The sequence below is a fragment of the Excalfactoria chinensis genome, chromosome 18 (genome assembly GCF_039878825.1).
Source record: "Excalfactoria chinensis isolate bCotChi1 chromosome 18, bCotChi1.hap2, whole genome shotgun sequence".
Taxonomy (NCBI): domain Eukaryota; kingdom Metazoa; phylum Chordata; class Aves; order Galliformes; family Phasianidae; genus Excalfactoria; species Excalfactoria chinensis.
Window position 1 is genome coordinate 4649630 of NC_092842.1, and position 20609 is coordinate 4670238.

The 20609-nt window shown below is 53.5% G+C and overlaps 3 protein-coding genes across 3 annotated transcripts in view; all 3 read left to right on the plus strand.

Annotated features, from left to right (window-relative positions):
* The first annotated feature begins 3635 nt into the window (after nt 1-3635).
* PRDM12 (PR/SET domain 12) lies at nt 3636-9638 on the plus strand. The gene is made up of 5 exons (XM_072352983.1): nt 3636-4007; nt 4700-4890; nt 5424-5579; nt 7645-7756; nt 8277-9638. The coding sequence occupies exons 1-5, from the start codon at nt 3794-3796 to the stop codon at nt 8657-8659; spliced, it is 1056 nt and encodes a 351-aa protein (XP_072209084.1). The 5' UTR covers nt 3636-3793; the 3' UTR covers nt 8660-9638.
* Nucleotides 9639-9772: 134 nt separating this feature from the next.
* On the plus strand, nt 9773-13902 carry EXOSC2 (exosome component 2). Its single transcript, XM_072352984.1, has 9 exons — nt 9773-10014; nt 10090-10191; nt 10342-10387; nt 10700-10789; nt 11005-11070; nt 11217-11285; nt 12243-12419; nt 12607-12735; nt 13127-13902. The coding sequence occupies exons 1-9, from the start codon at nt 9890-9892 to the stop codon at nt 13205-13207; spliced, it is 885 nt and encodes a 294-aa protein (XP_072209085.1). The 5' UTR covers nt 9773-9889; the 3' UTR covers nt 13208-13902.
* Nucleotides 13903-16418: 2516 nt separating this feature from the next.
* ABL1 (ABL proto-oncogene 1, non-receptor tyrosine kinase) overlaps nt 16419-20609 on the plus strand; it is a 60525-nt gene continuing 56334 nt past the window's right edge. Inside the window, exon 1 of the mRNA XM_072352394.1 lies at nt 16419-17494. Within this exon, the coding sequence (XP_072208495.1) occupies nt 17359-17494 (136 nt within the window). The 5' untranslated portion in view covers nt 16419-17358. The remainder of the gene's footprint in view (nt 17495-20609) is intronic.

Sequence of the window (20609 nt, forward strand, 5' to 3'; positions counted from 1 at the left end):
CGGCCTTTGTGAGTTTGCAAGCAAACGCCAAAGAAAAGCCCCCTGAATGCTTTAATAAATGACACATTTAGCAACTTCGGAGGCGCCTGGCTCCTGCGGCAGCCGCAGGGGTGCGGTGATCCCTCCAGCCCCGGCTCCCGCAGGGTGCGATGATCCCTCATGTCCCCCCCCTCCTTCCTTATTCCCCGGCTCCGGGGTATTTGCAGCGGTGATGGTGCAGGGGATGCGGCCGCTGCACCTGAGCCGCTCGCAGCCCCGTCCCCGCCGCCCTCTGCCCGCAGCTCGGGGACGCTGATGGGGTCGGACCGGCTGCGCTACTCCGGGTTGGGGCACCAGGACGGCGTGCAGCGGGGAGGGCACCGCCCGGTTCTCGTCGTTGCGGAGCTTTTCAGCTCGGACCCCCCGTGTCCCTTCTACCGGTATTAGCGGTGGTAAATCCAAAATCGTCTTTAATGATTTTTCACCCCCACAGCACCGGCTGGGGGGCCGCGCTGGACTTTTCTCAGCTCAACTAATATCTTTTTAATGACTTTGGGAGGGGGCAGAGCTGTGCCCTAGAGCTTGGATTGCTCCAAACAGATGTTGGGGCAGAGGGAGGGGGATGCTCTTCGCTGCCAGGGACTTTCTTCTTAGAGTTCAAACGAGAGGGGAGCTTTCAGTCACCGCTAAAAATGTATTTCTCCCCATTGAACAATGGGCTCCTTTTTGTGCCCGGGGGGACTGAGCTGAGCTCGCGTTTCTGGTGCGGGAGAGAAACCGGAGGTTTTAGGGCAAGGAAAACTCCGCTCCGAGAAGGGCTCTGCGCTGCGCCGCTCATTTCGTAGCTCCGCATCCCGCCGGCGTTCCCTGTATCCTTGAAAAATAAAAACGAAACCAAATCTACGCGCTCGTATCAACGTAGATACAGCGACGGCGGTCATTACGAAGCAGCAGCCGTCCGTCCGGCCGCTTCTGCCGCTCGCAGCCGCGGAGCGATGCGCGGATCCGACGCCGTGGCAAAGCCGGGAGCGGCCGCGATCCCCCGCTTATCCCCCAGCCCCGGAGCGATCGGCAGCAGCGGCCCCACAAGAGTTAAATTTTAAAGCAAATCAAATTCCCATTGGCCACTGTATATTATCTCAGCAGTCTTCATTTGATACCTCTTTAATACAGAAAGGAGCTTTTCAAACCCCTTTTCTCTCTTTTCTCCCCGCCACTCTTTAAGAGCAATAAATGTTCAACTGCAATAACTATAAATCAATCTCAGCTCTGTTCAAATCCTATTCATGCGGAGGGCTGGATGAGGGGAGAGAGCTCCCCCCCACCCCCCAAAAAGCAGCTGCTGGGCTCTAATCTCCTTTCTTGCACTGTCATTCACCCTCATTTTTCCTCCATCACCCCATCCCTGCAATCTTTTCTTGTTTTGCTTTTCTTTTCTCTCTTTGCTGCATTATGATCCCATGTCTCCCCTCATCAGACCCCAACCTTGTCCAGATCCTGACCATCCCCTTGTAGGCTGTGAAAGAAAAGAAGAGTCCATGGATGTCAAATTGGTCTCAAAAAGACCATGAAAGATTGATTTGCTCCACTTTTCTTCTGCCTGACATTATTTCTGAGGGTCCTGAATGGGAAACCAGAAAGTCTGGGACTGGAATAAAGATGTTCTCTCTGTAAGGGGGAGACGGGGGGGAAAAATGCCCATTTACTCCTGGCCCATCAACCCTGCAAAACAGAGCAAAAGAAAAGAGGACTGTGGCTATTCAAAGTCAGACCAATATGTACACCTCCCAACAATATGCCAATATACTGAGGGCTTCTCTATTAACACCCATGAATATTAAAGTGCTCACTAAACGCTCAGAAGGAACTTTGGGAATATACACATGAAAATACAAGCGGCATTGTGCGGGGCTCGGAACAATGGGGCGGCGATAATGGCCCTTCTCTATTAACAGCCATGAATATTAAACTTGTTTCCTCTTAAATGTTAAAAAGGAGGGATAGCTGCGATATTAAAAAAGAGAAACGAGAAGGGGAGGGCGGCTGAGGGGTGGCGGGGGGGGGGCAAAGTACCTACGGTGGGGAAAAAGGTTTGGGAAACAGCTGGGGATATTTAAAACCCAGCACAAAACGGGAGGATTTTTTTTTCCTTCCACCTTTTTCCTTCCCCCCCCCCCCACCTCAATCGCGAACCTCCAACTCGAGGAGTGGGGCCGAGGCTTTGGGGTCGGGATACGCATCGTTTTGGAGCGGGACGAGGAGAGGGGCGACGCGGTGCGGGGATGGAGTGCGGGGACTGCGGGGACTGCGGCTCCACCTGATGCGCTGTGCGCGGAGCTGCCGCTCTCTTCGGAGCCCAGAAACCCGAAATCAACTCGTTTACACCTGCATTAAATCCAGCCCCGAGCCCCGGCAGGTTGCGAACCTTCCTGCTTTAGGGGAGCGTTGCTTTCTTTTTTTCCCCTGAGGAAGCGCATTCGGTAATCAACATTTTGGGTGGGTTTCTGACATTCGCGCATCTTCTTGATGAGGTTAATGGGAAGAAGTGGTCGCACCTGGGCTGTAGCAGCGCTCTGCGTGCCGCCCTGAGCTGAGAGAGCAGCCCGAAGGTCTCACCCCTCCAAAGCCGCCGGGGGCTGCGGGGTCCCGGTGAGTCTGGGGGCGGCCCCGGCTCTTTGCGGGGTTCGGAGTATCGGAGCCGGCTCTGCTGGGTGAATTTGGGGGCCCGTCCTCTTCTCCCCCCGCCTCCCGGCCCTTTGCAGCCCTTCGTCCACATGAAAATCAAAAGAACGGGGCTGCAGAGAGGGGCTCTAAGCTCCGACACAGCGGGATCGGGTTTAAATCCAGGGAAGGTTAACCCTTTGCTGAGCCGGCACGGAGCCCCGGGGGAGAGGGGGGGAGAACTGCTTCTGTGGGGACCGCTCTGTCACTCCGTGGGGACAAATGTGCCACCGCCGGGGACAGCGGTGGTTGCGAAGTGCCCGAGGCTCGGAGGGGACGGGAATGAATTTGGGTTCCGATGTAGGGGTACTGCGGGCAGAGTCCCGGAGATGGGGACGCGGTTGTGCTCCGCAGCACCTGCCCGGGTTCTGCCCGCACTGCCTCGCAAAGCGCAGCGGGGCCGCGGGGTTTGGGACCCGCTTGTCGCAGCCGGGAGAGCCGACCCTGATCCGGGGCTGCCGGCCGCGTTTAGGGAACGGCCGCCGGTTCCGGGCTGGCACCGAGCTCCGTGCGTCCCCCCGAGTCCGCTCCCCGGTACCCAGAGAGAAACCCGTTGGGGGCTGCCGGGACCGCGTGGGTCCGGTCCGCCGGAGCTCTGCCCGTTACCCCGAGTTATCGGGAGCCGAAAGGCTTGGAGAAGCGGTGTGTAGCGGCGTCGGGGAGGCGGATTTCGTTGTTGAGCTCCGCGGCCCCAAAACTCAACGTTTTGTCCCCGAAACGAGCTCCGGGGCCGGCCGGGAGATGCCGGGGGCGAAGCGGAGCGGTCGGAGCGAGCGGTGCCCGACGGGGCGGGCGGGAGGGGGTGCGGGGGGTGCCGAGCCGGTGCGTGTGTGTGTGTGTGTGTGTGTGCGTATATGTGGATGTGTGTGCGCGGCTGTGTGTGCCGTGTCCCTCCCTCCAGCCACCCCACCCCCGGGGAGGGGAGGGATGGAGAGGAGGGGGGCTCCGACGGCTCGCCTCGCTCCGGCAGCCCCAGTCGCTCCTCCAACGTCAGGGAGGTCATTAATAACCAATTAGGAGGGTCAATGAAGCTCATATATAGGCGGGCAGGAGCCGCCGAGCCGCACGGAGCCCGGCCGCCCGCCTCGCCCCCATGATGGGCTCCGTGCTGCCCGCCGAAGCCCTGGTGCTGAAGCCCGGGCTGAAGCCGCAGGGGCTCTCCCTGGCCGAGGTGATCACGTCCGACATCCTGCACAGCTTCCTCTACGGCCGCTGGAGGAACGTGCTGGGCGAGCAGCTCTTCGAGGAGAAGAGCAGCCCCAAGACCGCCTTCACGGCCGAAGTGCTGGCGCAGTCCTTCTCCGGAGGTGAGTTGCTGCCCCCCCCCCCCTCCCCCCGGGTGTGTCACAGCGGCTGACGGCGAAAGAAGGGCTTTAAATTCATGTGGTTAACTTGGGCTTGACCTGAGAAAGTTCCCACTTAAACCGCGGGGGTGGGGGCCGGGGCTCCGTCCCCGCCGCATTCAGCCCCGCACAATGTCCCTTCTCGCGGCCCCGCTCCCTTTTCCCCCTCTCGGATTTCTGTTCCTCTCTTAATTTACCATGAAGGCTAATTCCATTTCCATTCACGATATGTCAACCATCTCATCTCCCCATTTTGTAAGAGGAATTCCTGGGCCCTTTTAAACAAGCCCTCTCGCCATTCAGCCGCAATGTACCGCTACAGCATTCCTAAAGGACTAATGAATTTAGAATTAGCAATTTCTTTCGAGTTGAGTTTAATGAATGCAGATCACTTTAACAGCGTGACAAATTGCTGGATGGGCCGAAATAGACACCATTTAACCCCCTTTCCCAGCTCCGCTCCCTGCCCAGCCCGGGCCGCTGTTCCCAGGTACCGCTCAATGCCCGGAGGGATCCGAGTATCGCTTTGCAGCGGCGCGGTCGGGCGTTGATGGGGCTCAGCCCGGGGCTGGGGGCACAAAGCGGCGCTTTGTGGGTGTTCCGAGGGCCGGGGAGGGCTGGGGGGCCCCGTTGTGACCCCGCTCCCGTCGCCGCAGAGGTGCAGAAGCTCTCCAGCCTGGTGCTGCCGTCGGAAGTGATCATCGCGCAGAGCTCCATCCCCGGGGAAGGGCTCGGCATCTTCTCCAAGACGTGGATCAAGGCCGGCACCGAGATGGGGCCGTTCACGGGCAGGGTGATCTCTCCGGAGCACGTGGATCTGTGCAAGAACAACAACCTGATGTGGGAGGTAACGATCCCGCAGGACGCGGGGTGACAGCGCTCTGACCTGTGCTTCGGGAGCCCTTCCCCGTGCCTCAGTTTCCCCTGGTCTCCCCCAGGGCAGGAGCTGCATCTCTCAGCCCTCGGGGTGTCCCCAGAACCCCACTGCTTTGTCACCTCCTGCCCTGCCCTTCCCACAGAGCTGATGCTCCCGGGTGGGCGCTCCCTGTCGCATTCCCAACCACACAATGGCTCTGCCCCATCCCCTGCTTTATCCCAGCCCTGCAGTGGTGCTGTGGGCTTTGGGGTGATGTGAGCAGCCGGAGCACAGTGGCTGTAGGGAGTGTTTTGCTCAGATTGAGCTCCAGACTCACGCTTGTTACGATCGCTTCCTGCACCACAAAGTTGCGCCGTGCGGCTCCAGCATCCACAGCCCAGGGCAGCATCTCGCTGAGGTCTCAGCCCTGAGGCCATGCTGGCTTTGGGGATGTTATCTTAGAGCATCCCTTGGCACGGGAGCTGTGGGAAAGCATTGCTACAGCTGCTGTGCTGCCCTCCCAGGTCTTCAATGAGGACGGCACGGTGCGGTACTTCATCGATGCCAGCCAGGAGGACCATCGCAGCTGGATGACCTACATCAAATGCGCCCGCAACGAGCAGGAGCAGAACCTGGAGGTGGTGCAGATCGGGAACAGCATCTTCTACAAAGCCATTGAGGTACGTGGGGTGCGGAGACCTCACCCTGCTGACCTTCCCTTGTTTTGGGGGCTGCTGCTGGACTGTTTGTGGGAGCACCCTGGCACCCAGACCGACGGGGTGACGCCATGCATGGGCTTTGGGGAGGCAACAAAGCTCTGTTCGCTTTGCTCCCTCTTGGCGGGCACACCAGTGCGTGCTGTGCAGAGGGAGAGCAAATGCTGAGCAGGCTTGCTTGCTTTGGAGCACAACATCTGAGCAATCCCTGCAATCCTGGCACTGCTGCAGCTTTGGGCAGAACCCCCGCGCTGTATTGAGAGTCAGGATTTAGTGTAGAACCCCAACCCAAAGCTGGAGGCTTCTGTAAAATCCAGGTGCAGCTTTTACCTGGAGGTCACCGTGGCTCTGGCAGTAAATGCATCCCCATGGACCACCGCTACTGCAGTGAAGGGTGATGGCATCACAGGGATGTCACCAGGCAGCTGTGAGGGCTTAGAGAGGTTGGAAAAGGGACAGCTCTGTCTCAGCCCGCTGCTGTGGGAGGCTGTATTGGCTGGGCACCAGCCTGTCCCATGGGCAGGGGCTCCTGAGAATCAGCTGCTCTATGGGCAGCAACACAGCACTGAGGCAGCACCCCAACAGGGACAGGGGTAGGAGCAGTAGGGTGGAGAGGAGCTCTGAGTTGAGCTGCTCTCCCCGCTCTGCACATCCCTTTGCAGGCTTTCGCTGTGCCCAGCTTTAGGTTCTGATGCCCCAGTGGGCAGCTGTGCCTGGTGTAGCATTAGCTGCATTAGCTTAATTGGTTTTGATTCTTACATCATGCAAAGAAACAAAACAATTCCAGAGCACACCGCGTTTGTCAGCCCACACAGACCTGACCCGTGCCCAGCCGCTGGGGTGGGTGGCAATGTTATCTGCAGGCTGTGAGCAGAAGCTTTGCACAACGATAATGATCTGAGCGCTGGGGCAGCTGTGTTTAATTCCCTGTGCACAGACAGCAAAGGGGATGTGGGCACACGAGGTGCTGCTGTGCTGCTGCCATCGGGGCATGGGAGCCACTGAGAGCTGCTGCTGGCTCCAACTGTTTGTGCACCAACAAGAGGGGGTTCTGGTTTTCCTTCTGTAGCTCACTCTGCTCAATAATCCCTTAAATTAGAGCTGCACAAGTGGATTATTGTGGGGCAGAGCGAAAGGTGTTGCTGCACAGACCAGCTCTAAGGTGACAGATCACCTTTATGGGGCTTCTCGTGCTATTTGGTGTTCCTATTTTCATGTGGCTTTTGCCCATTCTCACTCACCCTTCCCAGTTTGCTTTTCCCATTCCGTTCCTCACCAACTCTAAGTTGCAGCTGTTGGAAAATGCAGTGAGGGTGGTGAGTTTGACCTCGGGTTGGAAAGCCATGATGTGCCCAGGGGTAAATGACCCGGGACCTGCAAGGGGGAAAGACATGGAGTTTTGTAGGGTGATGTTGCTATGAGTGTTGCCTGATGCGGTTGCTGCGGTGTGAGCACATCCATCCCCTGGCCATGGCTGTGCTGCAGAGGCTGCTGGGCGCTGTCCCTGGCCGCTCCCACTGCAGTGCAGAACCAGAACCCAAACATCAAGGGTGGGAGGAGTGCTGTCATCCCATAGGAACAAGAGCAGTGCTGATAGAGAAGCCCTTTCTGTTCTCTGCTTGGGCTGGTGGAGGCAATGGGGCTTTGGAAGAGGCAGCATCTCATGCCTGGACCACACTCTCCTGCAGCGGCCACTGGGATCTCAGCTGGTTCCCTATGCTGGCCGAGCCCAAGGCTGCATCTGCATTTCCACTGCTGGGGAATAACCCTGCTGGGCTGGGAGATGCTGTTGTGTCCTGCAGCACAGAGTGCCAAGGGCTCCACGCAGAGCACTGTGCATGGCACCAAATCCGATCTCTGCGTCACTGCTCCCTGCACCTCGCTGCAGTCTGTGGGCGCACAACAGGGGACATTCAGCAGTGCTGATGGCAGTGCTGACCTTGCAGGAGTCTGAAACGACCGGCTGAGGATGCGGGAAGAGCTGCTTGCTGTGCCATCCCAACACTCTCATGTCTGTGTCCTTCTCTAGATGATTCCTCCGGATCAAGAGCTGCTGGTCTGGTATGGGAACTCGCACAACACCTTCCTGGGCATCCCAGGTGTCCCGGGGCTGGAAGAGGAGCAGAAGAAGAACAAACATGGTAGGTAACAGCAGAAAAAGCCATGTCATTCCCCTCACACCCCACCCCCAGCTCTGAGGGTGGGCACGGGGCAGGGTGGGCATGTTCTCTGAGGGCAAGCAGACGGAGCTCTAAGCAGCACAGCATATCCTATGCTGGGCACACAGCCTTCCATATCCCCATGATCCTATAGAGAGGAGCCAATCAGCCTCACCTGTAAGACAGAGCCCACCTCCCCCAAAACAGAGCCTCTTTGGGAACGCTGTGCTCTGAGCTGTGTCCTGTCCCATTCAACCCCCCTTCCCATAGTGCTGCATGCTGTGAGCGAGCCCCAAAGCAGAGCCCAGCAGGGCTGGGGGAGAAGCTGGGACTGGAGCAGGTTTGTTACAGCCACAGATCCCCGCTGGGAGCTCCTGCTCACCTTCCTGTGTCACAACGCTGCTGTGGGTGCAGTGTGCGGCTGGGGCGGTTATTTATGGCATGGGAAAGGGATGTGAGCAGGGCACAACCTGAATGTCCACCCCCCCGGTGTTGCTCCCAGAGGACTTCCATGCAGTGGAGGCAGGAGCCAGCACCACGGGCCGCATGCGCTGCGTCATCTGCCACCGCGGCTTCAACTCCCGCAGCAACCTGCGCTCCCACATGCGCATCCACACCTTGGACAAGCCCTTCGTGTGTCGCTTCTGCAACCGTCGCTTCAGCCAATCCTCCACCCTCCGTAACCACGTCCGTTTGCACACCGGCGAGCGGCCCTATAAGTGCCAGGTGTGTCAAAGTGCCTATTCGCAGCTCGCCGGGTTACGGGCGCACCAGAAAAGCGCCCGTCATCGACCCCCCAATGCCTCCCTGCAGGCTCATTCGCCTGCCTTACCCGTACCCCATCCCGCTTCCTTGGCCCATCACATCCCCACCATGGTGCTGTGAGCTCTGGAAGGGCAGCAGCACGCTTCTGGATGGCCGCTGCCCGCTTGCAAAGACTGGCATTGAGATGCGTGAGGAACTGGGTGTCCATGGCAGAGCCACTGCTCTGAGTTTGCCTTGGGAGCATCACCGTTTCCATAGGGTTTGGTGGGAAAGGGAGAGTGGGAGGGCACGGCTGGACGTCCCGTGTGGATTTGCTGGTGCATTTGGAGCTGCGGCTGCACCTGGATGAGCCACGGTTGGGTTTTATGGATAATTTGATAGGAGGAAAAATTGCTTTTAGTCCTTTCTGCTCTTTGCCAGTGAGCGCCCAGCAAGGAGAGCTGGCACAGCCCCGCCGGGACCATCAGCTTTGTCTGTTCCGTCCCGGTTCAGCCAGGTTGGGTTTTCCTCCCTCTGCCCCCAGCTGTGCCCTGGGGTTTGTCTGCAGGTGCCACCAAGGGAAGGGAGGCTGTGAGACACCCGAGGTCAGGCTGGCTCTGAGCGCTGCCGGAGCTGTGGGTGCCCCCGTTCGCTGCAGGGAGTCGGACCAGGCGGCCTTTAGGAGGGGAAGGGGGGGGTCCCTTCCAACTTAAACGGTGCAATGACGGCCCAGCAGCTGAAGGGGCAGCGCTGCACTATCAGCACCGCTCCGTGCGGCCCTAAGGGAGCGCTCAGCCGGGACTTGTGCTGCCCTCTGCGGACCGCGCAGCTCGGAGCAGCTCCGTATAATGAGCGCTTGGAAGGTGCCGTGCTGTTCATTCCAAGGTGTATAAAAGCTCTCATAAAAAACTGCGTTTTACTGCCAGAAAAGGAAAAAAAAACACAAGAAAGAAAAAAAAAATATATATATATATAATATACCCGTCACTTTAACTTTGTAAATATTGATGTAAAACGTTATTTACAAGCCTTTGATATGCTGTATTACGGGACTGTATATGCACTCGGTGTAAATACGTTTGTACCTCTCTCTTGTACTCGAAATAAAAAGCGACTCGGGGCCGGTCGTTGTTTAAAGGGGGGCTGTGGGGGCTCCGATCTGCTCCGTGTGGGGGAGGCGGGACGGGGGGGCTGTGGGTACAACCCCGTCCTTCACCTCGGTGCCCCCCCCCCATCCCTCCCTGCCAGGAACCAAAATGGCCGCCCCGCACCCAACCCACGTGTGTCTCTCGTTGCGGCCCTCATTCAAGATGGCGGCCGGAAGGCACGTGTAAAGGCAGAGCGCAAGCGCAGCTCCGCCCCCCAGACAAGATGGCGGCCGTGGCCATGCGGCTGCCGGTGATCCGCAAAGCGGTGGGGCCGAGCCGGCCGCGGAGCGGAGAGAAGCACTTGGTTGTGCCCGGAGACACCATCACTACGGACACGGGATACATGAGGTGGGGAAGGGAAGCGGTGTGGGGACGGGGCGGGCCGCTCTTGGGCTCTCCTTATTGCGCCCGTTCCGTCTGCAGGGGACACGGCACCTACGTGGACGAGGAGAAGCTGGTCGCCTCGGTGGCCGGTGCTGTGGAGAGGGTGAACAAGCTGGTGTGCGTGACGCCGCTGAAGAGCAGGTGAAGGCAGGGCCAGGCTGGCCGTGGGGGCTGTGTAATGAATGCTGTGTAATGAATGCTGTGTAATGAATGCTGTGTAATGAATGCTGTGTAATGAATGCTGTGTAATGAATGCTGTGTAATGAACGCTGTGCTCTGTCCCACCGCCAGGTACAACGGAGAGGTCGGAGACATCGTGGTCGGGAGGATCACGGAGGTGAGGAGCCGGGCGGGCCCAGGAGAACGTCGTGAGGTCCAACAAAGAATAACCCGAGATCTTGGAGCACAGAGAGCAAGTGGTGTCACGGGCTGCATCCATGGCTCCGCACTGCGAGTTGTGCCGGATGGCTTTTAAGGGTCCAACTGAATTGATTCCTTACTTCTCTGACAGCCCCTGCTGCATTGGCCGGTCATTTCTTATGGCTGTCACGGTGCTTTGCTGTAGAGTCAGTCATCTGCACGACTTCCCACTCTGCTGGAGAGGTTCTGTTCATTTTGAGTGCACATTAACGTCATTTTTCTTCACCAGGTTCAGCAGAAACGATGGAAAGTGGAAACCAATTCCAGGCTGGATTCAGTCCTGTTGTTGTCGTCTATGAATTTACCTGGTGGGGAACTGGTGAGTGCAGTCTGTGCAGAGAAGGGCCAAAGTGCTGCCTTCTGCTGCAGGGCAGGATGCTCTGGAGCCCCTCCTGCAGTTAGTACACGTGTAGTTTTGATTTCCCATGCATTTTGCACAGCGTCCTAAGGAGATGATCCTCCCTTTGTGTAGCTGTTAATTAGTGTTTTCTCATCCTACGTGACCCATAACTTTCCTTGCATTGTCCATTTCAGAGAAGGAGATCAGCAGAAGATGAGCTTGCAATGAGGGACTATCTGCAGGAAGGGGACCTCATCAGTGTATCCTTTCACTGCTTGTACTTGGATAGAAGAGTTAAAGGGCAATCAGACCTCATCCAGGCAGGGAAAGCTCTGTGCTGGGGCAGTTGGTGGCTGTTGGTACAGGGCAGCATGAAGAAGTCTGTTTCCTTAAGAGGCACTGCCAGGCAGAGGTCCAGTCTGTGTTTTCTGATGGGGCTGTATCACTGCACACCAGGAGTCTGAAATATGGGAAGGTATGTTGCTCAAAAGTCTCGTTTTGTGCTGGTTGGATTGCATGAGTGTCCAACCCTTGTGCTCAGTAGTCTGTTAGAAGGTCAGATTGTTAAATTTGTTAAATACAGTGCAATTCTATCCACGTCAGTAGAATTTCTTTGTATTTATATTGAGATAGCAGCAGGATAGGGTTTTGGGGGGAGATCTTTAAGGAATGAAAGGCTCTGGAGTAGAGCAGGATATTATAACCCATGTCAGTAGGTTAGGAAGAATTTTAGCTCCCATGTGGGAGCTCAGAGTTCCTTAGTGCACACAGAATACCCTCTGAACTGCTGCTGTTCCTCTCCACAGTTACTGCATGACTCCATTTCTCCCACCAGTTGCTTGGGACTTGAGCTCTGGGAAGGAAAATCTTCTATCTCAAACTTTATCACTCTTCTCCTGCAGTTCATTGTCCCCATGGCTTGCTTCTCACTCCAGGGCTCTATTTTAGGCTTTATGCAGTTGGCATTTATCTCTGTTTTTGCACATTGAAATAAGCCAAGGGGCCACTGGAGCGTAGGCTGCAGTTGGGATTACTAGACCAAAGGTATTAGCACTTAAAAGATGAAAGCAAAATGTGCTTTTTGCACAGAGGGTGAAGGACAGTGACTGGATTAAGGGGGAAAGTGTTCTGCTGAATTGGGCCTCTCGCTCCTCGTTTTTCTGCAGGATGGTTGATGTCTAGTTACAATCAAGATATTATTAACATTTGTGCTAAGCACCGAGAGTATTCTTCATCTTCAAAGGACTGCACAGGGTATTAGCTAATCCTCTCAGCACTCCCAGAGGCAAGCAGGTTTTATATTCACTGTTTCACAGGAAAAGATGTTAAATTGGCTGGTTCCTAGACCAGGAGTGGAGTGCATGTCGGTGACTGGGTATTACCTGTGGCAGCACGTTGTCTCTCATGCTGAGTCTCATGGTCTCCTCTTCAGCTTGGCCAGGGTGTGCTTGTTCAGGTCTCGCCCTCCCTTGTGAAACGCCAGAAGACTCACTTCCATGACTTGCCCTGTGGTGCATCTGTGATCCTTGGCAACAACGGTTTCATCTGGATCTACCCAACTCCAGAACAGAAAGATGAAGAAGCAGGGGGCTTCACAACCAACTTAGAGGTGAGGGGATGGGGAAATTGAGCCGTGTTCTACCAACAGTGTTTTGCTAGTTGTGATCCGAGAGGCGTATGAATCATTTAAGATATTCAAGAAGTGGTATAAGATTTGTGGCAAAGTGTTATTTCCTTTCCAGGAGACTTGCATGATTTCCCTACATACTCATCTCTGTTCCTCTGTCCTTCCTCAGCCAGTTCCCCTGTCTGACCGGGAGGTGATCTCACGGCTCCGAAACTGCATCGTAGCTCTGGTTACTCAGAAGTTGATGCTCTTTGACACTAGCATCCTGTATTGCTATGAGGCATCCCTTCCTCATCAGGTACAGAAACCAGTGCTGTTTGCTTTATTCCACAGCGTGGGAAAGGATTGGGAAGGCTGAGTCTGCTGCTGCTGAAGTCAATAGGCAGGAGGGTCAATTAGGCAGTAGGGCTTCCTTTAGTCTTCCCAAAAGACTTGTAGTGACAGCACGAACTTCTGCTCTCACGCATGACAGAAATTGCCTTGGACGTGTATGATGTCCTGGCAATCACAGAGAAAAGGTACACAGCAAGAGCTCCAGCTGGGGGAGCCTTCCAGGTAGTGCAGAATAGCCTTCAGTGAAGGTTTCTTTAGCCTTTCATTTCTTATGGTCTTAATAAGAGATATTAGCCCAAAGTTATCTTCAAGTGCAATGCTAGTAGCTGCCAATGTGACTTTTCTTCCCATTCCAGATCAAGGACATTCTCAAACCAGAGGTGATGGAGGAGATTGTTCTGGAAACCCGACAGAAGTTGCTGGATCTGGAGGGATAGAGCCAGAAGAGGTTTTAAAATCCCCACCATGGCAGCTTTTGGTTCTCAGTACTTTGTTTTAATCAGTGTTGCAGTCACCAATGTCCATTCCACACTTCAGAAACTACCACGATTGGTCATTTAAAACTCCTCAAATATCTCCTGAGCCCTTTTAGTCCAATAGCACTAAATAGTACTTAAGTACAATAGCCTTTTGGTGCAGCGGCCCGGGAAATGGATAGCTGACCTTTATGAAGACACAGATGCAATTGGGACATATCTCGTGACACTTGTATAGTGCTCCTTAACTTCTAGGAAGTTTGGGAGGAGGGGGATGCGTTTTGTGATTGGTTTCTTTCTCCCCAGAGGCTTTAAAAATGGTTTTGATTTTCCTTTATTGCGATACAGATCTGCCCTTTGACTTGGGGTGGGTTTTCATTTGAGGCTTCACAAGTGTGAGTCCTTAGGCTGTTCTGAGCCATGTTTTGTGTTGTGCTGTTCATGGCTTCTGTGTCCTAAGGGTTTGAGTTTGGACCTGGTTGTCTACATGGGCCAGGTAGCCATGGGTGAGCAGTGCCTTCTCAGTCTGTGTGTATCCTGCTGGTCCCTTTTATATTCGTGATGTGGTGAGCTCTTTATCTGAGGAGGCTCTGGTGTTGTTTTCTATGAAATGCTTTATACTTAAATAAAATTCTTGTACATTAAGTAGTCATTCATTGGTGCGTGCATTGGCTTTTCTTGCTCCTGAATTAATATGATCTAGCTAGAGAACTACAGCTGCCTTAAAGTTTTCTTCTACCAGGAGACTTAAATGGTTGAAGTGTCCCCTTGCCTCCTCAGTGCTTGTTCTTCAGCCTTTTCAAGCAGTTCACCTTCTTCACCAAGTTTCCATGTGGGGTAAGTCAATAGATTGCCTGGCATTGTTCATAGTGGCTTTCTCTCAAGGTCTCCTTGCAAGATGCCATGGAAAGGTGTGTCATACAGCTTTTGTGAGGGTGGAAAAGGGGAGCCCAGCAGACACTGGCCAAGTGGCCACATCCTTAGGGCAGTGGCTAGATGATTGCACTCCATTTGCCTTCCTAAGAATGGATGTGATGTTTTTGTTTCAGTATCCGTTCAGATCTCTGGTATTAGCTGTATTAGAGCTGTTTGTATATGGTGTGTGTATATTCTTTATTAGAGCTGCATGCACCACTGTGCTGTAGTTGTTAAAAAACAAAAGCAAACCTGAAAAAGCAAAAGGTCTGCCCTAATTATCCCTGCATCTAGTTACAGTGCTTCAAATTCTTGTGCTTGCCTCAGGCTAAGGGAAGGAAACTGCTCAATGTCTTCCTGGAAACTAGAAGTGCCCTTCCTTGCTTCTCATCTGGTTCAGGCTGCTTTGCTTGTGCTTAAGAGTAAGCACTAGGTGGCACCTTTGGATCAGTAATCTCCAGCAGCTTCATTTCCTTCCAACAAACAAAGGCTGGGCATCTGCCACCAACACTGCTGCCTAAATAGTAGAGCATTGTGGAGCTTGGTGGCTAAGGACAAGCAAGGACACAGATAATCCATTCTGCTGCTGCAAAACTCAAACTTCACTCCATGCTGCCTCTGTAAAATAGCACTTAAGTTCTCGAGGGTGTGTTGGTGGGCTGTCCCATGCAAGGTCCAGAACTGTTATTATTTCTGAGTGTTGGGAAGATTCCCTTGGAAGTGTGAAAACAATCACATCCTCAAGATGATTCAACTCGAGAAACAACGAGCTCAAGGTCTAGATTGCCTCAGCTGCTCATTGCGTTGGGGATGTGGGTATGTAACTCATCCACTTCCTGGCCCTTTTGCTCTTTGACCCAAGTACCGGAGCACCAGCAGGAAAGGTTTGCTTGTTGATCATTTCTGATCAATATGGGTGACGGTCCTGGTACTTTTCTCCATGGCCACGAGGGGTCATTGCTGTTCTCTGCAAATTCAGCCAGGGCTGTGCCAAGCCCAGAGCTAAATCAAGGAGAAGGCATTGCTGACCGTTCCTGCAGCTCCATCTAGCGCAGCTTTGCAAACCAGCGGGTAACAAGAGACGGGAGGGAGGAACTTCCTGGGGTATCTAAGAGAAGTACGTGCCCACCAGCCATTTACAGTTCATTTGAAGCCCTGTGGGTTTTTCTCTCATATAAACGGTGAGAGCTACCGGTGCTCATCCACTTCACAGGCAACTGGATGTGCTGCTGAGGCTCGCAGTTTCCATAGAGGCTTTAAGTATTAGTCGTGGCCCACAGTATAGCAAATGGCTTTTCCATATTGACCATCAGAGATGAGTGAGGAGGGTGGGGAAGCCAGGGCCCTTCTCTGCATGGCAGGTTCACATATATGTAAGCACTGGTGAATGTTGTCTGCAGAAACTCCAGCACAAAATCGTTTGAATTGAATTGAAATAAACGTTTCTTGGTGCCAGTGTTTTATTCATGTGCTAATATGGAGAATGGCAACCCCTCCTTTCACTCCCAGTTAATAACCACTGGGATTTCGGATTTGAGCTAATGGATTGTTAATCCAGTTACTGCTGCTATTATGTTACTTCTGTATCATCTGCGTGCAGTTTTTTGCTGCTCACACGAACGGTATCAATGCAAAGATGCTGTTGGAGGAGGATAAGAAAGCGTGTCTGCCAGGGACCTTGAGCACGGTGTTGGAGCTGTGGAGGATGTTTGCATTTGTCACAAGGGAGGAGCTGATATAAACGAGGCAGTCCACGTCCAGATGGCCACCTTGAGCAGCAGGCAGAACTGCATTCGTGTGTTTTCCTATTGTGAATGAGACCAACGGCAGACCTTTGGCCGAGACGCCCTGACCTCAAACTGCTGCCTCCGTTGGTTTCTGTTCTCAAGGTGAACTAAAGAACGTATTAAAAACAGCATCTTCCTGCTCCGCGGGGCAGGGAACACGTACCTCACGGGCAGGGCGCAGCAGGCTGTGTAATGTGGGGGTTTAACTCCGTTTTGGTTTGTGTGAATAGCATCCTATTTCTTATCGCCTCTGTGGATGGGGTGGGTGTCAAGCTGCGCACTGACAGCACCGCAGGGAACGCCAGGCCTTTGTGCGGGGAGGAGGGCTGCCCCTATGAGGTGACGATGGCCGTCCGGGTGCCCTCACCGCCCCTCAAGGGCAGCACGCAGCGCAAGGCCGCCGCGTTACCGCTGCCGGGCCGGAGGAGGAGGAGGCGGCGGCGGCGGAGGAGTGGCCGGAAGGGGTTTGCCCGCCCGCCCCGCCGGCCGGGGACGGGGCTGCGCCGCGGGTTCCGGGATCTCCCCGAGCGCTCCGCCGCCCCCCGCGGCCCTTTGTCCCCCTTCCTCCGTCCCGCCCTGCCCGCGGGGATGCCGGCCTGCCCTTCCCAGCCCCACCTCCGGCGGACGCGGTGCGGGCTCTTTCTCCACGGACGGCCTCGCGCCTCGCGCCCGGCGGCCCCCGGGCCCTTCTGAGGCGGCCGCCACCTGCTCGGGCCCAGCGCTGTTCGACGCCGCCATGGCCCCCCGCGGCCCACCCGCTTGCTCGGGCCCGGCCCGGCCCTGGGAGAGGTAGCGGCGGGCGGGGCCGAGGGGACGGCGAGCTGCGGGAGGGCCTCGGGTCAGCTCCGGGAGCTACCGCCGCTCCGCTGTTTGGAGCCGGGATGGTGGTGCTGGGAGGCTCCGGCCGGACGTGAAGCCAGACCTGCGGTGCTTTGGCCTTCGCTAACCCAATGCTATGCAAAAGAAAAGGAGAAAGAGGAAAAAAAAAAAGAAAAAGAAGAAGAAGAAGAAGAAGCCTTGATGCTGGTTGCGGTAGGAATAGAGTGTTTCTTGCCCCGGGTGAGCCTGAACGTGGTTTTGTGTCTGTGAGGTGGACCGGTTCTCCTTGGTGGAAGACACACCGCGTCCGGGGAGGTGAAACTTCATAGTTGCTCATTAACGCGTGGTTGGAACTTTTAACTCGTTTATGTTTTGTTCGTAAAGCCGTGCTGCCGTCTGCAGAATCCGTGCTCATCTGGTGCTCTGCATTGACTGCACTGCGCCCACCTGGCACTGGAGCACCGAACTGTAGGGCTGGAAGGGGATCTGGAGATCATCCCACCCAAACGTTCTCCTCCAGCCTGGAAAATCGGGAATCAAAGACTTCTGCAGAAGTTTCTTGTCCTGGGAGAGGCTGCCCAGAGTTGCTTTATGGGGCAGCAGCCTGGAAAAGTCCTTGGGGACCAAAGGAGGCCGAGTCTGCCTGCCCTGCACTTCATCAAAGGAGCAGGGAAGAAGGAGTCATCGAGGCATGGGGGCCCGCACTGCAATGTCTTCGTGGAACACGGTGAGAGATTTCAGTTGGTTTCACTTTTGGTTTGATTTTGATTTGCTGAGTTGGATGTGATGTGGGTCTCCTAAAGAGCGTAGTGTAAGATGCAAACACGCTGTGCTTCTTGGAAGCTGTTTTCTCTCCCTTGTTTCTTAAGGTGAAATTGTTGTTTTTGTTGATACTTCGCTTATGTCGGATTATGAGAGGTTATGGCAGAGGTAAATGTGAAATGCAAGGAAATAATTCTTTAACATCATATAAACTTCGTATTTCTGCCTTGAATGTGTTCTGGGTTAAGGCCTGGAGAAGTGTTTGATCCTCTTTGAGTTGTTTGTTATAGGTGTAGACCAAAGCCAGCTGAGGGTGATGCTCTTGTGAGTGACGAGTGTTCTTAATTATCTCTACAAAAGGGGCTCAGCTCCTTGGGAACAAAACTGGACTGCTTTTGGGAAGTTGGTGGGTGCTGCTGTTGTAAGAACTGGTTGGAGCGAAGTAGTTTCTTGTTCATTTGCTTCGTGTGCTTACAGCACTGTTGGTTTGTGGTTTCTCATGGCCAGTTAAACATGCAGCTTGTGCTGGAACGGGGGTAAGTGTGGGCGGCTACAAGCAGCTGGGTTAGGGGTACAGCAACCCTCTCACCTCTCTGCCCCGGAATAAGAGGAGGCAGAGAATCTCAGGAAATACAGCAAATCAGAAGCTCAGTGGAAGTCCGCGATGACTTCAAGTGCCTTTTCACTTTCTTCTTTTTTTTTTAATGAGATTTCAAACTGAAGGCATCTCTTTCAAAAGGCACAGGTAGAAATGTGTCGTTTCAGTGACCCTTCTCGGAGTAATGCTTGGATTTGCGTGGCACTTTCTGGTGTTCCTTGAGGGGATGTGCTGCGTCAGGCTGGAGAAATGGGATCTTCATCAGGTTTCTTCAATAGCTTTGACCTCACAAGCAAGTTTATTTGTGAACGAGACAAAACTGGAGCTGTCATCTTCATATAACTGAGAATGGAAGTATTTGCAGTGTGACTTGTGCACAGTGTTTGTGAGCTGAGGTTGTTTGGAAATTGAGATGAATGAATGTGAGGTTAGGGTATACGAGGGCTCATTTAACCCTTTGGTGATGAGTTGCTGCAGGGTTTTTCCAAGCCATGCTCTCAGTGCTGTGATATACCCCTCCTCTGGCCTCAGTTTGGTCACTGCTTGTACTGCTTTGGACAGAGTTTCAAGGTCAGGGGAGATACAGTGAGCACAAAGTGCAAGCGGTACGATATTCTCACAGTCTTTGGTGCTTTGATGTAGCAAAAGAACCAGAAATGCTCCTTTTTGATCATCTGACAGGACTATGCAGATGGTACCTTTTTGCTGGTATGACCTGAGGTCAGAAAATCCCAGCACATTTGCGAAGAGAGATAGCATCTCCAGTGTCCACGTACCATATGTCCGTGAGATGCCTTGATTTAGAAATCAACTTGAAAGGGAACATCGAGGTCAATACATCTGTTAGGAGAGCTGCAAAAGATCAATCTCACTTAGCTGCACGAGGAAGAGTTTCCTCCTTTGAGTATGTGAAGTGGTTCTTCATCACACAGGCAGGAGAAGGCTGCACCACGGGTTCTGTGTTGTCTGTCTGGACCTCCTTGTAGCCTGGTTTTGAAATGCCTGTACAGTCTGACACACCGACCTTCTGACCCTTTATAGTTAATGGACAGAACAGTATTTCATAGTGTAGCTTTCCTGTTATGGAAGTAGCTTTTGGTAGAGCAGCTCAGAACCTTGGTTTGGTGGTTTCAATGTGAAATTCAGTGTGAAAAATCGTTCATATTGTATTGCAGAACATGTCAGAGCTTGTACGAACTTCATATCCAGATATACAAAGAGGAGGAGCTTGCTATTGGGTCTGTATTGTGCCTTAAGAAACCTCTTGGAAGAGACTTCAGATTGAAGTGAATTTCTTTGACGCTGTTAAATTTGACGTTTCAACTGTCTTGATTGTGAAAACAAATGAAAAGCTTTGGCTCCTTCCTATGGATTCAATGACCAACCCACATATATGAGCTGTTTTTGATAGCTTGAAGACTTTGGAACATACTTTTGCCAACCTGCTGCTCCAGGAGGACCTGCTGTGATCAAGCAGTAATACGACTTTGTTTTTATTACCCTTTATCTTATGAGTGAGCACAATGCGTTTCCTTCATAGGCAGTATAAACTCATTAGGTAGCCAATTGCCTGTACGTGGAAGTTGTTTAAATGGGATTCCTTCTGTGCTAGATCTCTGTTCTTTAGCATGCAGGTGGTTCCAGGCCTTGCCCTCATGCATTGTTTCTGTGGGTGAATGACCTCTACTGCAAACCCTGGGACAGGAAGGGGACTGCTCTACTGCTCCCTGCTTTGGGCTTTCCCCTTGAAGCTGCATCATTAACATCAGTCTAATGGAAGCCCCTTTGGAAGCCTTCCCTTCAGTATCCGAGTCGGTGTTTCAAACTGACCAAACTTTTTTCATTGTTAGCTTAGAGATTTGTTTGCACCCAAGCTTTAATTTCCATCTGTATTCGGAGGGAATTATCCCCAGCTGTAGAGATCATTGCTATGTATCCATCCTTTGATGTGATTCAGTATTAATCTGGTTAATGCTGACATTGCGCCACGTGGAATGCAGATTTGTGTACTGCTTCTGCCTGCATCCCCTTCCATCGTACAAAGCTCTCACTGTAATTCCTGTTCAATTACCAAACACGGGCAAGTTCCACTAAGAAGTCCCTGTGCAGAACTTGATCTGGGCTTGAGATGTGTTAGGAGAGAGGCCTAAGACTTGCTAAACTGCTTTCCACGCACCGAGGTGGAAGATGAGGCAGCAGAAAGGCTAATCCTGTGCCTGGGCAGAGCAGCCCTGCTCTGTGTGCTGATCTCTGAGGCCTTGCTGTGTGTAAGCAGCTCATCTCCTTTGTGATGAATAAGTGTTGTTGCTCATATGCTAGAGCTCCATTAAGAGATTGTGCTGGTTCTGCGTTTTGTTGTTTGCAAGTGTTAGTAGAAAGGAGGTGTGAGGAGATGAAGGCAGGAGGAAGCTGCGGGGTACTAAAGCAGAGATGGGGGCTGTGAACCATCCTCTCATTCCACGCACTTTGACATTTACCAACA

Bases quoted from the DNA above. Each gene is read 5' to 3' on its own strand.
- EXOSC2 (XM_072352984.1), top strand. From the start codon at position 9,890: ATGGCGGCCGTGGCCATGCGGCTGCCGGTGATCCGCAAAGCGGTGGGG. The intron at 10,015-10,089 runs GTGGGGAAGGGA...TTCCGTCTGCAG, and splicing joins ACGGACACGGGATACATGAG to GGGACACGGCACCTACGTGG. The intron at 10,192-10,341 runs GTGAAGGCAGGG...TCCCACCGCCAG, and splicing joins GTGACGCCGCTGAAGAGCAG to GTACAACGGAGAGGTCGGAG.
- PRDM12 (XM_072352983.1), top strand. From the start codon at position 3,794: ATGATGGGCTCCGTGCTGCCCGCCGAAGCCCTGGTGCTGAAGCCCGGG. The intron at 4,008-4,699 runs GTGAGTTGCTGC...CCGTCGCCGCAG, and splicing joins GGCGCAGTCCTTCTCCGGAG to AGGTGCAGAAGCTCTCCAGC. The intron at 5,580-7,644 runs GTACGTGGGGTG...GTCCTTCTCTAG, and splicing joins TCTTCTACAAAGCCATTGAG to ATGATTCCTCCGGATCAAGA.